General features: G+C 38.2%; 1 protein-coding gene across 8 annotated transcripts in view; it reads right to left on the bottom strand.

Moving 5' to 3' along the window:
• Positions 1 to 15,344, bottom strand: part of LOC121656166 (ankyrin-3-like) — a 129,715-nt gene that overhangs the window by 42,064 nt on the left and 72,307 nt on the right. For 7 of the 8 annotated variants that reach the window (XM_042011237.1, XM_042011236.1, XM_042011242.1 and 4 more), the window contains 15 exons: positions 13,142 to 13,240; positions 12,080 to 12,178; positions 11,732 to 11,830; positions 10,953 to 11,150; positions 9,945 to 10,043; positions 9,650 to 9,748; positions 9,426 to 9,524; positions 9,130 to 9,327; positions 7,809 to 7,907; positions 4,091 to 4,189; positions 2,127 to 2,324; positions 1,808 to 1,906; positions 966 to 1,064; positions 746 to 844; positions 526 to 621 (listed from right to left, as the gene is read on the bottom strand). In XM_042011237.1, the coding sequence (XP_041867171.1) occupies positions 526 to 621; positions 746 to 844; positions 966 to 1,064; positions 1,808 to 1,906; positions 2,127 to 2,324; positions 4,091 to 4,189; positions 7,809 to 7,907; positions 9,130 to 9,327; positions 9,426 to 9,524; positions 9,650 to 9,748; positions 9,945 to 10,043; positions 10,953 to 11,150; positions 11,732 to 11,830; positions 12,080 to 12,178; positions 13,142 to 13,240 (1,779 nt within the window). The remainder of the gene's footprint in view (positions 1 to 525; positions 622 to 745; positions 845 to 965; positions 1,065 to 1,807; positions 1,907 to 2,126; positions 2,325 to 4,090; positions 4,190 to 7,808; positions 7,908 to 9,129; positions 9,328 to 9,425; positions 9,525 to 9,649; positions 9,749 to 9,944; positions 10,044 to 10,952; positions 11,151 to 11,731; positions 11,831 to 12,079; positions 12,179 to 13,141; positions 13,241 to 15,344) is intronic. The other variant, XM_042011243.1, reaches the window with a different exon arrangement.

Below are 15,344 nucleotides of genomic sequence, written 5' to 3'. Positions count from 1 at the left end.
CATTTTGAGGTAGCAGTTAGGAGGATAGAGGAAATTGGGAGGCTGGTATTAGAATATAATCAGGTATTCTTTGGTATTCAAAGAAGATCATATTGCATCGTCTAAATATATGATACTTGGTTAATAACTTAGTTCAGAGATGAAGTAGCTTTGAGGATATTACTGCCAGAAACTAATAAATGCCCTAAGATAGCTTTTTATGTGATGTGTTTTATGTCAGACAGTGACATTTAGGTATTTTATGTTTTTCTGAGTCAGTATGGAAGTCAAACAAAAGTATCATGATCTTAAAGGACCTCAGGAGTTGGGTAAAGCCAAATAAATGCTGTGGGTATGTGTGCATGTATAAATAGTTTACTTATGGAAACTCAAAAACCTCTTAAAACAAAATAAAACTTTGTTGTCATACTAATTTCCTCATAGACACATGTTTGACATCTACATCCATGGAGTAAGTGTTCAAATGGAAATTTGTATGCACAAAAACATAACAATAGGGTGCTGTAGAAGAAAACAGCATCTCACCATGGCAGTCAGGTTTTCGTCCGTCATGGGTCTCAGAGTATCCACCACAGAGATGTAACCAAGACGATGGGCGATGGATAAGGCAGTGTTCCCATTCTGACCAGTGACAGACAAAGACAATGTTTCACAGGAGGGACACAGAAAACACAAAAAGATTCAGTTTTACAGCTTCCGCTCTGTTGGACAGCGTGTATCTGTGCCAGTGCAATTGTGTGCTCACCACGGTGAGCTCATTGGCTGAGGCTCCATGCTGAAGCAGCAGGTTGATGATGTGGGTGTGGCCCTGCTGAGCTGCTTGGTGTAGAGGAGTGTAACCATTCTAGATAGAGACATGGGCACAAATACAAAAACACAATCAATTTGTTCTTGCTACATTAATCTATGTAGATCTTTACTTATATAACCACAAAAACTGCACATCTGCAAATAGGTTTGTCTACCTTGGTTTTGCCATTCACTCTGGCATGGTTCTGCAACAGGAAGCTTGCCATCTTTACATTACCATAGTGACAAGCCACATGGAGTGGAGTGTAACCCATCTGTATCAAGCACAGTAGATGGAGAAAGAGGTGTGAAATAGCAAGAAGATAACAAGAAGAGGGAAGGTTAGTTAGTTATGTTGAGGACTGTCCCTGTTATGGAACAACTTCCAAAAGAAGCTGCTTTTTCTGAAAGTGCATTTTGTAAGAATCTGAAAACTGTCCAAATAATGGTTTAGAAGGGAATACATAATTGTCTTTATTTTTTTAGCATGCTCTCTAATTCTATGATAGAAATAGCATCATATTAAACGAGTGAATAACCTGTTTGCTGTAAACAACTGTCCTGTCAACACAAACAAACACCAAATAACCTTGCACTGGCCCAACCTTCAGTTGCTGTTTATCAGTCTCAGTGAGCGTATGCAGCCTGTTAGGAGTGTGTGACTTAATATCACTGCATGTGTTCTTGCTGCAATGTGAAGTGCGTCAATAAAGACATGAATACCCTCCACTCGGGTATCAGTGCTCTATTTATGCAGCACTTGAGATGATTGCAGAGTTTGTATATATATATACATATATATATATATATATATGACTAAATCTATTTATTTCGAACTAAGGAAGGAGAAAAATATATATTCAAAAAGAAAATAATGAAGAAGAAAAAAGAATAAAAAGAATAATATTGCATCATCAAATCACAATAAAAAGAATTTTGAAAAAGGAGTGGGAAGAAGTACACTACCTCTTGTCTGTGTATTTACAGTGAATTTCTGTGATGTCTTGGAAAAAGTTACCTTTGTTTGTGGGCTGGCATCAGCCCCGTTGTTCAGAAGGACCTGTGCAACATTGACCTTGTCTTCCTGAGCTGCTAAGTGCAGTGGTGTAAGTCCGCTCTGTGTATGATGGAAGCACACACACACAACACATGTGAATGCACAAATAAATAAATGCTCTGATTGGAGTGCATTAAAAGACAAAGTCCATCTCTACTAGAAAACAAGCTTTAATTTTTTTTTTTTTAACTTGGTTTGGAGGATGTTTAAGCAACAATGTGCTGGGTGCACATACTCATGTGTTAGAGTGATGTATATAAAAAAATGTGCTGTTCATCACCTTATTGCACACATTGACGTTGGCGTTCTTGGCCAGCAGCAGGGACACCAAGTCCACGCTGCCCTCCTGTGCTGCCAGGTGAATGGGGCTGATGCCTTGCCTTGTCACTGCATTGGTGTCGGCACCGTACTCCAGCAGTGTGGTCCCAATCTCCATTTGGTTCTTTTTGGCAGCAATATGGAGTGGTGTGTAGCCATTCTGAGGTACGCAAAAGACAGGTGGAAGTTAGAAAGCTGGACTGAGCTCTTCTTTGGAGCTGATAGCTGGTGCTTTAGTTTACATTTTCAATGGAATTCCAACTTGGCTGGTATTGTAATTAGGCATGCAACATTAGGTCAATAGGTGTTTTTTTCTATAATGTATTCATCCAACTCCAAATCAAACTGGAAATCTCTTTATACATTATAGACTGATGAATAAGTTAAACCAGCTATCACCTTCATTACATCTACAAATACTTATATGATAAACACAAAAACAAATAAATGTACAAATAAATAACACAAAACAGCAGCTTTGTGTTTCCCAACATTGAATTAATTTATATATGCCAACAAATACCCAGCATTGTACAAAAGGGAGCATTGCTTATTAATATAACTGTCACCCAGAGCAGCCTGAGTCATTTTATATTAATCAGTGATGGGATAAAAATCTACAAAAATCTTGTGAATGAGCATCTGAGAGCTCAGACACATGATTCCCCACAGATGGTAAATCACAAACAAAGCAATAAATGCTGGAAACAATGGGAACAGACAGGAGAGTCGGTGAAAAGGATCAGTCACCATTCTGGTTTCCTTAAGTCAGAACCATACTTAGCCAGAACCTTTAACTTTAAATTAGGAGCTCTAAAAAACATTTCCCTGTTAGAAACTCCTTCGTACATAGCAGGAGGGCTTTATTCAAACAAATCCAAAGCTTTTCAGTCCAAAGTTGAGATTAGGTAGTATGTGGAAAAATAATGCCTCGTTGTCTCTACTGTCAGTCTCTTTGCTGAGCGCTCTAAAATACACACTGAGGAAACACTATTTCCAAATCATTGTCCTTCTTTGAATTAGATCTGATTAAACAAGAGCTAAATTGTGAGTCAAAGTAATGCTTTAAGTTGTATGACAAAACTCTGTGCTGGTTCATTTTGTGGAAATGCCTCTGAACAACCCCTCTAGTACATGCAGAACGAGTGCACCGAATCAATCCAAATAACAAAAGAATTTATGGAGGGAAGAACAGAGAGACAGATGAGGAGGAGGGAAGGGATGAATAAGACTGTGTAAGGGAGGAGAGAGAAATACTGAAATAAATAGAGATACAGATTTAGGACAAAGAACTATGAGGAAGGAAATGAAGGGAAAGATAAATTAGGTTCTCAAGTTCTGGTTTCTTTTTTGCAGGATGTCAACTGACAGTCCACACAAATTTGGCATATCCTGCCATCTTTTTATTCATCGTCTTTTTTAGCTCATAAGTGTTCTGTGGTGACAGACAAGCAAAGCCTGGCAGGGGAAAAAAACCACAGCCTGACCGTAATTCACAGACCATGTGTGTTTTTATTGGAAAACACACCTTAAAGGGGCAAATTTACAGCTTTAGAGTGAAGAATTGGGAATTCTGACTCATTCTGGGGTTGTCTTCTACATGTGAAATGCCAACCACTTCACATTCACACACAAAAGTGTGTCTAACATTGTTTTATGAGAAATATAAATGATAGCTTCTTAGAAACCACTAAATCCGACATGTTGACAGTAGGAGCTAAATTCCGGCTGGGTGAGAGAGTTCAAACACTTGGTAGAGAATGAAGAAAACTCACAATGAAATTGGAGGAAATGGGTGAACGTTATCTGCACACATACACAGGAACATTACATACAGACCTTTATTAATGATCTGAGATGGAACTGAAAGCATAAGCCAGGCAAAGTCAGTTTGACATGAGTGTTAATGTGTGTTTGTGTGGATACCTTGGCGGCAGCATGTGGGGAAGCTCCCTGATCCAGCAGCAGCAGTGCCACTCTCTGATTATCGTAGTGAGCAGCTACATGCAGTGGAGTTAGCCCACTCTAAAACAACCACCCACACATACACACACACACACACAGAAATGCAGAAACACATCCACGCAAACAGGCATGCAGCGAAACAGCTGATTAGAAGATCACATAAGACACACAAGCACAAACATGCAGATAAGTAAAATTAAAGAACTAAATGTTAAAGAGATGGTGGGAGATCAACATCAAACTGATGAAACATATTTAGTACAGAGCAGCAACTTCATGGTAAAATCTGGACAAAGCTAGAAGAGGATGACATTATTAAGAGGGACAGGTGAAAGGAGAGCATGTCTTTGCTGGCCTATGAAACATAACTCGTCAACCTCACCCTGATCGTCAACAGGGAACTGTTTCAGGTGCTTGATGGACAGTTTAAAAAACAGAAACTGATGTCACAGCAGTGCTTCAAGCCAATGCAGCAGGGTATAAGTAAAGTAAATGTTTTTGTTGATGTGGTTTTCTATTATTGGACTGCATTTCTTTTTAGTTTACAAGCATCAGGTGAATATGTAAATGCAATTTACAGTCACTATGAGATACACTAAGATAGTGCGAAAATCTAATAGAGTTATATAAATTCACGATATTAAAATTGTTGTTTGGTGACCTGAGAGTATCAGGAAGTTGTGAATAATGACTGCCTCAAGCATATGAGTAACAAAGGAAAGCACCTGAACTGAAAATAAATCATTTTCAATGGACAGCAAAGACAGTGTAATATACATTATTTTTTTTACAATAGTGGAAGATAAACAAAGGTTTTAGTATGCTAGCAGCAGCAGCAGCAGCAGCATGTTGCCAAAGTTTGGATTTAAAGACCCCCTTCAGTGATTCAAGGTTCAGATTTAGGTTATAGATAATAATCCATCACAACACTAAAATTAGAAGATGTTCTCCTGGTCCAATAGAGCAAAATGCCCTGAATGTTCAGGATATCTCATACCGTGGTGGAGATGTTAACATCATGGTGCAAATTATATGAAATTGTTTGTTATGAGGTCTCTGTGTTCAAAACCAGAAAAAGAACTGAAAAAGAGCTGAAATAAAAAACACAGATGAATTCTCTGTGCAAAAACAACATCCCAACTATGAAAACATGAAAACTTTAAAATAAGATGACACAATAAGAAAAATGTTGCCTTGCTGTTATTCCTTTTGCAATATTGAAAAATCATTACGTATTAAATTAAATTTAAATAATTTATTAAATTAAAATGCTACAGATATTCCTTTCTACACAGAAATACACAGAAATCCTTATTTAGTGCACAAGATATCCCACATCTGCATTACACTTGGGTAGCCTTAAGCTTAGATATCAAATCAGCTGTGTCCACCTTCAGTAGATTAGTTCGAAACAGGCACTTTTGTCTTAAACCTCATACATACAACATTAAAGCAACACCACTGAACCTTTTCACACGGTGGGAACCCCTAACAAATTTAGCTTGACATCTGTCTTGCATCCTGACTCTTCTCTGAGTTCCCTCCAGCCAGTGAAAGTCAGTCCAACTCTTGCTCTGTCACTTTTTGTGTTTCATTTCTCGCTTCCTTTAATATTGTCCTCTTGCATTTCTTTGCTGAATCAGCCACAATATGTGCCTAAAATGGCCGGTGTGTTTATACATAGTTGTTGCAGTGTAAGTAAAACACATCTGTAACTCTGGGCTGGATAAATAAGTTGTGAGGAGCGGTTTCTCAGCCTCAAAACACTGCATGGCAATGATGCCTCCAGGAATATACATAACGAATATCAGAGTACCATCAAAATTAGTCAGAAACACAGAACTTTAAGCTCAAAAAAATTATGCAACATTACTTTCATGCACAGCAAGGCTGCACATTATATCAGTTCAGCATTCACATCATAATGTTCAAAATTGCCACAATCAAGGTTGTGAAAGCCAAATGAACTCAAATATGTCGTGCAACAACGTTTGTGAAGGCAAACTTGAATGCTTTCTAGTTCTTACTTGACTTGACTGGAAAAATCTTATATAATTTATTTAACTTATATTAAACATATATTTTTATTTTATTTTTTAAATTCTTTTTTAAGCACAATGAGTTTGTTGCTGTTGATAGGCATGTAAACAGCAAAGTGAGCAAAGAACAGGTTAAAAACTAAAAAGGAAGATTTCTTCGCATAAAGACATGCAGCCTCTGTTGCATTGAAATTTCGCAGCTGTAGTAAGAATGATTTTAAACTAAAACAAGTACTCAGCCAGCAGTATCTTGCAACTTAGACCACAATATGAAGCAACATAACTTAACACGATTGTTTGACTCTTTATAGTTCTGCATGACAAGTGCAAATCCAGAAAAAAACATCAGAATTTGTTAAATCACTGACTTCAGCCTAGATTGATAGAGCATTATTAAATGGACTGTACTTATCTATATAAGTACTTTTCTAGTCATGTTGACCACTTAAAGCACTTTACATCACATGTCTCATTCACCCATTCAGCACTTCTACTGTTACATACTACACATTCATACCCCAATACACATCGGAGGCAACATGCAGCCAGGAGAAGCCTGGAATTTATCCACCGACTTTCAGGTTGGCAGACAACCGCTCTTCTTCCTGAGCTGAAGCCACCCCATTTGTAGCGCAATAAACTATGCAGTCTTGGTAGGTGAAGTTATGTATTAAACTATCCACTTTCCTTTGCAAAATGACTTCAGGGGAGTTGCCACAGACAAATGCAAGAAAACAAAACTCTTTGTGGTCTTTGTTCTCACCAGAAAATCTTTGTTATTAAAATACACTAAATCCTTGTTTTGCTTTGTGTGTTTAACAGCAGGGTTGATTTTAGCGTGACACCACCATGCATTGTGGGAGCTTCATTATCATACCTGACTGCCATTATGTTAAATGCTCTCAGATGGTTGAACAGACTAGTTCCAATAGGCCTGTGCAAAGAAAGTGTGTCACCGTGTGTGTGTGTGTGTGTGTGTGTGCGTGCATACACGTGTATCATGGGAGGAAAGGTAAGTCTGCCTGCAAGTATTTTGCAAAAGGAGAAGCATCTGCTGTCTGTGCTGCTCTGAAATCAGACAAAACTTGCCACTCCACATAATTACCCCCACCAGCCTGGTGTCTAGCTGCAGCTATTCCAAAAAAGTTCTGCTTACTGTCTTAGACACAGATAGGATTAAAAAACAAAGACTTACAGAATGATGACTGGTCACAGCATTTTGAATGACTTCCTGATTTTAACCATGTGTTGGTCAGCTGTCAATAGGAAAACTGTTCTATCTGATCAAAAATGCTCAACGTTACCATAACTTTAGGAACACTAAATAACTGCACATATAGTTTCTTCCTACAAATTTGAAAGAATATCTGCATCTCACAGTTTTTTTGTCATGTTGACAGGAATTGTGGAAGTGTATTTACAAACTCTAATCCTGAGCCAGCTTGTTGCAGAAATGAGGAAATTTAAGTTTAAATCCAAACTCTTTCTGCTGTGATTATGATTCATGAGTCATGTCCTTTCGTTCTCAAACAGCTCATCTTTTCCAGCAGCTGCACTTCTGAAAAAAAGCTTCAAGATTAAAACTGCTTCCCTAAAACAAGTTGTGCCTCAGGTCTCTGTACTTTCCAGAAATAACTCACCTTTCCGGCAGCATCAGGTGGGGCTCTCTTTTGCAAGAGCAAATTGGCCACCTCCATCTTGCCGTACTTTGCAGCCACATGCAACGGACTGAACCCTTTCTGTTGGACATAGAAAATGATTCAATATTAGAATTAAAGACACAGGCTTAATAAAAAGATGGAACTTGTGGAAGAAGTTAAAACAGGAAATAAACTTACAAATGGAAATCCAATAACATATGAACAGTCCAAATGTTAAAAACTCTAAATTTAATTCAGATAATTTCTTTTGCCTGTTCAGTACACATTATGAAATCACAAAACCATTGATATTGCAGTGTTTGATATAATTAGACTGATCACTAAGTGTGCATTAGAAATTTAGTTTTAACTATACAAAAGGTTACAATTACCTCATAAATCAAATTATAGGTCCTTTCACAAACGGCTGTTGTACAATGTGATCATATTAAGCTCGATTTCCTTCCTGTGTGCTCAGATATTTAAAGACATTTGGTCACATTTTCCAGGGGAATGTGGGTCTCCCACAGTGACCCATTTACTCTGAAACACATGACCTCATTTGTGTGACTGCTTACAGTCAGCATTCACATGACCTCTACAGTGAAGGACTGTTTCAGAGAGGTTGCAGGATAGAGAGGCCACATTAGAATCTTCTTAAATGTTGCTGCTCTAATGATAAATTGGTTTCATAAACATCACAAATGGCTTGATTTGTAGTTCAGTCAACCAGTTCTTCTTTTCCTACCTTGCAATGACATCATCTCCTTGAACAGCTGACTCAGGTAATGTCCCAGAAGATACTATGTGTGTGTGTGTGTGTTACAGAGAAAGAGCACCACACGGTTCACCCTTCATTAATCTACTCCACTGACAAAGACGACCTTTAAACACAGCCCCCAGCTACAAATCACACACATGCACAAACCAGTTCCATAAATTTTCTTCCAGATTTCTGTTTGACCTTGATTTGTGCATTTACTCAGATTTGCACCAACTAACACCCAAATTAATGATGGAGCATTTATGGTTGAGTGCAGGAAATATTCTTTGCAAAATGATAATAATAATTATACAAAAAAACTTTCTTAAATCACCATCAGTTTGACTAAAAAGGTTTATCAGTATCTGGTTATTTAGACAAAGAAACATGAAATCTTCCTGGAGGCTACTGGAAAGAGAAACTGGTGCCAACTAGAGGGCTTATGTGGTATTGCTATAATTGGAAATCCTCTGCACTGTAATGTGCTGCTTGGATCACCACATATAGGATCTGTTTTGACTCATTTGATGACATATGGATACAATAAGCGCCTGTTACCTTAGTGGAGGATGAGAGCGAGGCTCCATTCTCCAGAAGCATGGCGGCAACATCTTGGTGTCCTTCTCGGGCAGCCAGGTGTAGGGGGGTGTATCCTGACGTGGTGGCAGCGTTAGCAGAAGCACCGCAATGCAGCAGCTGTTGGACGATGTCAACTTTCCCCAGCCGACTGGAGATGTGCAACGCTGTCTGATCATCCTGGAGAGAGAGAGTGGAGGTGACTTTTAGCTCTATATTTTATTATTGTTTGTTTTCCCCTTGACACAATGACTGACAATGAGGCTGAGTGCTCTAACCTTGGACTTGGTCTCCACCTTGGCTCCGTTCTTCAGGAGGTATCGGACTACATCTGCCTGGCCTGCCCTGGCTGCCATGTGGAGAGCTGTCTCCCCTCGCTGGAAGACACACACATACATGTCAAATACACATATGTAAAAAGAAAAACAAGAAAAATAGTATATGTATAATAGTATAATAGTATATATTTCTAATATGTTGCAGAGTAGTATCATTCACTCACAACATTGGTGGTGTTGGGTGATGCACCATGGTGTATCAATGCATTGACAATGTTCTCATGTCCCATGAAGGCTGCCACATGAATAGGCGTTAAGCCAGACTGCATGAAAAAAATATCACATTAACAACAAAGTCAATTTGGTAAAACTTTTCCACACAAAAGGCTTTCTAAAGTCAACTGTATTGAATTATGTATTAAATACAGTGGTCAGAACATTTACAATTTAAAGAAACACGTTCTGCAGAAAGAAAATATTGAAAGAAAATGTGCTCCAGCCTGCAATGTGTTATAGTACCTCTGTGACAGCCTGGATGGAAGCGCCGTGTTTAAGCAAAAGCTCCATCACTTTGACTCTGTTCTTCTTGCAAGCAATATGAAGCGGAGTGAAACCATTCTGCACACAGAAAAACATAATAAAGATTTGGATTCTCACCTACATCCAGTAAGAGATGAACTCATAACAGTCACAAAACATCAATGACTCTGTTCATTATGCAGATAAGGGAGCAGATTATCTGCTTGAAAATAAATGTATGGTACAGAATCAGTCAGCTGCAGTAAGGGAAAGCGAGAGAAAGAAACCTTTTTTTTCTCAAATTCATAAAAACTACCAAAGAGTCTTTTTCTATTTCTGTGCATCAGTTTTAACTCTTTCAAATTTCCAGTATTCAACATCTGAACCAACTTGATTAGGCCTTGTTCTCTCATTTTCTCTCATGTTTCAATTTATTTATAAGTTTTGGGAAAATCTCCAGTGTTTAATACATTTTCACTCCACTTTTCAGCCATCATATCAAAGCAATATACTACACACTCATATTGCACAGCCCCTATAAGGCAGATACAAAAGCAATGTTATACAGCTGCATAACTGTAGGCTTCCATTGCTCAGGCAAATATTTTGTTTGGAGATACTGAATACATTTGGAGATACTTTCGTGTCTAAATTATTCAATCAAACATAAGATTTGCAATATGAAAAATATATTTGATGGTTGCTCGTGCATGTTTAAAAATCAGCTTCATCTTTGTAGTTGGAATAATGCTATCATGCTTGAACTGAGGATGTAAGTCATGCTCAGATTTGTACAATAGATGGGTATTATAAGAATATTTACGTCCATTAGATTCAGCTCAACAGCACATACATTTTTGGATCTGCACAAAAGCAAAAGCCAAACAAAAGGGTCTAACACACTTCGCAACTAGAAATCATAATTAATGTTTCACTGTTTTCTCCTGAATATCACTTTTTTAAGATGAGACCCTGTTTCTGCCACCACATCCAATCCTTTATCCCTACCAGAGCTTTTGCATTTGGGTTAGCCTTCTTGTCCACAATGAGCTTGGCCACCTTGTAGTGACCGCAGTGTGCAGCAACATGCAGCGCCGTCAGGTAGTCATTGGTGATATCGTCTACCGGCACATCATGTTGGAGCAGGAGCTGGACACAGTTCAGGTGGTCCCCCTGAGTGGCCATGTGGAGCGGCGACAGGCCGTTCTATAAGGGGGCAGAGAGAGGGAAAGAAAGAGAAAAAGAGAGGGGGAGAGAAGGAGAGAGCCAGACAAAGAGAGAGACAAACACACACGCAGACGGACACATAGACAGGTGGACAGACAGACACAGTAAGTTAGGGTGGGGCCATGCGCTGCACGGAAAGACTGTGAAGGGAGTTGCTGAGAAGGTTACAGAAGCATTGTTATAACGAGGTCATTACAACAATGTCTACTTTGTTACACTGGTTGTCCTGCGTGGTCAAACTGTAGGGCTACGCAGCGAAGACAGGCTGTTCTGGAGAAGTCGCACAGACGTTATGGAGGCAATGCGACAACACTACAGCAACAACAGACCTGCTTACTGATTGAATAACAGATTTCAAACGGCTCTGTGGTTAGGAGAACTGATTTAAACAAATATAGTTTCATTAACAAAATTTAACATGTAAACTGTTCTATGCTAAAAAAAAAAACAAAAACAAAAACAAAACAAATAAAAAAAACTTGTGGTGTGTGTGTTTGTGACCCTTTTTCCCCTATCCTTAGCAAAGAAGCAGCTTCCAAATTTATCATCCTAGTAGCTACCTTGGTTTTAGACAGGATAGGAGCTCCTCGGTCCAACAGGATCTCTACCACCTGTTCGTGCCCGCTTCTGGCCCCACAATGAAGAGGTGTCAGACCATCCTGAAAAAGAGCAACAACAGCAAAGGTTTTGATCTTTCACACAAGATATTCAATTACTAATCTTTGCACCACTAAAATAGTCAGAGTTCCTGTGCTTACAAGGGTGTGAGCACTGTTTCCATGTGTGTGCCTGATAAAGTTCAGTGATTAAAAATCCAGTCCAATACACAATAAAATTAGGCTTCAGAGATCACCCAATACATGTATATTTTTTCATCTTACAGTTTTATGAGGAAACTTAAGTCTCACCTTTGTTTTTGCATCAATTTTGGACCCTCTGTCCAGCAGGAGCTTGACCATGTTGCTGTTGCCCCTTTTTGCTGCCACATGAAGTGGTGTGATGTCATTCTAAATTAAAAAGAAGAAAGCCACATTATTTTGCTGCAGTGGTCTATTATTTACTCAAAATCCCCCATTCTGTCAATTTTAAACAATAAATGGATAATTACAACATTTAATCAAGCGGTGTGCAAACAGACTGCCTTGGTTAAAGCAATAAATAGTCATACACCCTCCTTATTAAGACCACACAGCCTTTTACTATTAAGCAAACAGACGTAAACCATCTTCATTGTTTTATTCCATCTAACCCTGCTGCTGTGGCATGACTCTTGAGGACCCAATCTGTAATTAGAGTCAAAAAGCAGCACAAACACCAACAGTGTTTCACAAACCAGCTAATACACAGTCATTAGAGTCTGCTGTTAAAACTGGGTGGGTAACATCTAATCTGTTGAGACATTTTAATGACACACTCACTTAGATCACAATGACCTGCTGCATAGACAAATTAAATATATAGTAGTGATGGTCTTTGCCGGTTAAATAACCAGCTTGAATGCACCCTTAAGATTTATGTTTTTAAGGGTCAAATAGTTTAATAAATTGAAAAGAAGATCAATTTATTAAACCATTTGGGAGTTTTTCTCTTACTGAGCAATGTCTTCACCTACTTGACGACAGACCTTCTCAGTACTTGCATATTGTGTTGCGGCACATTATCCAAGTATTGTATAGTTGCTTGCAAATTGTGTAGTATTGTCATGCCTTGCAGCAACTCATTTCTGCTAATGAGCTAAACCTCAAAAATTGCAGATGTAAATCACAATTTTAATTAGTGTTTTTTCATCCCTTTTGGAGTGTAATACTGAGACTGAGGGGATGTCCCAAGTCAAAAAAAATAAAGTATACTGTTGTTGGATTTTTGTGTGTGCTTGTAGTTTTAGAGTCATGCCATGAAGACGTTAATCATTGTTTACCTTAAAAGCTTGTAATACACCTCCTGAACAGCAGAGGGCAGTATAAACTCACCCGAGCCATGAAGTCCACTGCAGCCCCTCGGTTCAGCAGTAGTGTGGCCACGTTAATGTTCCCATAATGAGCTGCGATGTGGAGGGGGGTAAAACCACTCTGGGGATTAAAGGAAACAAACAAACAAAAAAGTAGGAAAAGTTAAACAAATCATTGAGAAGTCAATTCTTTAGGCTTTATTGCAGTTTACAGACCTATGCTTGACATCACACTCCATCAAGCGAGGTTACAGTGTAGTTTATACTGATTTACTAACACTTTTATAACACTAAAGTTCTTTACTGAAGCATCAAACATGGGGCCAACTTTAAGCTTGTTTTTCTATTTTTTCATTGGGGCTTATTTGTGTTTTTAAGGATTCTAAAATATGATTCTTTATTATTCTAGCACACATTGAAGTAAATTAAAAATTACAATGGCTTCAGTGTGTAACTAAAACTCAGTTTTGACAGTAATTCTGTTTCATGCCATTTGCAACATTCTGATTCTTTTTATCTTTAAACATTTCCTTTATATAAACCTAGTGTCCAGTTGTTTACATCTTCAGTAAGAGTTATTTTTTGGCATAACTTCTAACTTTGAGAGCAGCAGCTGTGCAAAGAACAAAAGGACACCGGAAATAATCTATCCAATAAGCAAACCTCACATGAAGCGTTTTAATCTTTGGAAATCTCTTTGTTAAAGCAGGGGAGGGAGAGGCAGGTGTCTCAGATATGTTAACACATGCTGTTGATAAAGTGTCCCAAAGCAAAAACACTACAACTGTACACTTTCAAATCATATTAGCAGAGACACCACTAAAAATAAAATGTAACCACAAATAAATCTTCCTTTCTTTTCAAAAACTATGCAGTTATAGTAGATTAATATAATCCTCAATAACCTTTTTCCATCTTCCATCTGAGTAGTGTTCTAATTTGTTTACCACAAAGCACAAGCCTCAGATCAACAAAGTCATTTTTGGGTGAATCATACCAGATGACTGTCAAGCCTGCCAAAGCCAGAAACAAAGCCGGCCAAAACAGGCACACAGAAGGGCGCCACCTGGCTTTGGTGTGACCAAGCAGCTTTCGTTACCACAGAAGCAGTTTTGTGTTAGCTTGTTGCTTTGGTCCCATGCAAAATGCTTTAGGTGAAAGGGTTGTGGATTAGAAGACTAAGAAATACATAAAGGGTAAACTAATGAAAAAATCTGATAAATTGCTGTTTCTAAAAAGCAGGATCTGATACAGCTTTAACGGAAGTTAATTGCCATGCAGGTTATAGACAAACTGCTGCTTTTCAGTAGATGATAACCACTCTTCATGCGATCACTGGTTATCATGTTCATTAGTTTCATGGCCAGACTGTATTTGGACACATTAAGACAACATTATGTCAACAGTCACAAAGACTTAGCCAAAATAAAAAACTTTTAGGACACCATGAAACCATTTGAATCAAGGAAGACCTTGATACGTTGAAGTCTCCACCTCCAGGATTAATCAGTTAGTATTAGTGAAACATGCACAATTGCTTTGATTTTATCCTTGACTACAGATATCTACTACTTTAATGAAGCAATGAAGAGGAGGAAGACGGGACTGAGCTAATATGGAAAAGGGAATGTCACGAAGGGCTGCAGAAACACTACTGCATTAAGTCAAGGGCACTGAAGTGATTGTTGTTGTTTTCAGTTTTTATGAACTGCAATGAGGGGACTACATAATGTACAGATAGAGGTGTACCTCTGTTGTTCTATTCACCATCATCTATAGAGTCAGCCAAAAGAGGAGAGAATGGGCAATTAGTGAGAAAAAAAGCAGAAAAGGGCCTCCACTGTCATGAAGTGGAGGAGCAGAGAGGGGTGAAAAAACAAAATAAAGTAAAAAAAAAGTTAAGAGATATAAATTTGTTGTTGCTTCAGATTTAAGTAAATTTTCTAGCTTGAGAAAGACATTTCTCAAACTAAAGTCCTTTTCCAATATGATCATACTGTGCATTCACAAATGCTTGTGTTTTCCATCCAAAACATTCACACTGATTGTAATTTGCTCCTTTTCTCTTTCTGTGAATAAGAGCATAAAACAAATTAAAACAAGAAAGCAGAGAAAAATTAAGCTGGTAACAAAAACAAAGAAATCTAAAGTCACTTATAAGAAACAATCAAAGAGTTAATAAGAAAGAAAATAGTAGCCTAAAAGAAGATCCACCTACAGAGCTG

Source organism: Melanotaenia boesemani, chromosome 16 (genome assembly GCF_017639745.1).
Source record: "Melanotaenia boesemani isolate fMelBoe1 chromosome 16, fMelBoe1.pri, whole genome shotgun sequence".
Lineage (NCBI taxonomy): Eukaryota > Metazoa > Chordata > Actinopteri > Atheriniformes > Melanotaeniidae > Melanotaenia > Melanotaenia boesemani.
The sequence above is the reverse complement of the archived record's forward strand: the minus strand, read 5'-3'. Positions and strand labels throughout refer to the sequence as shown.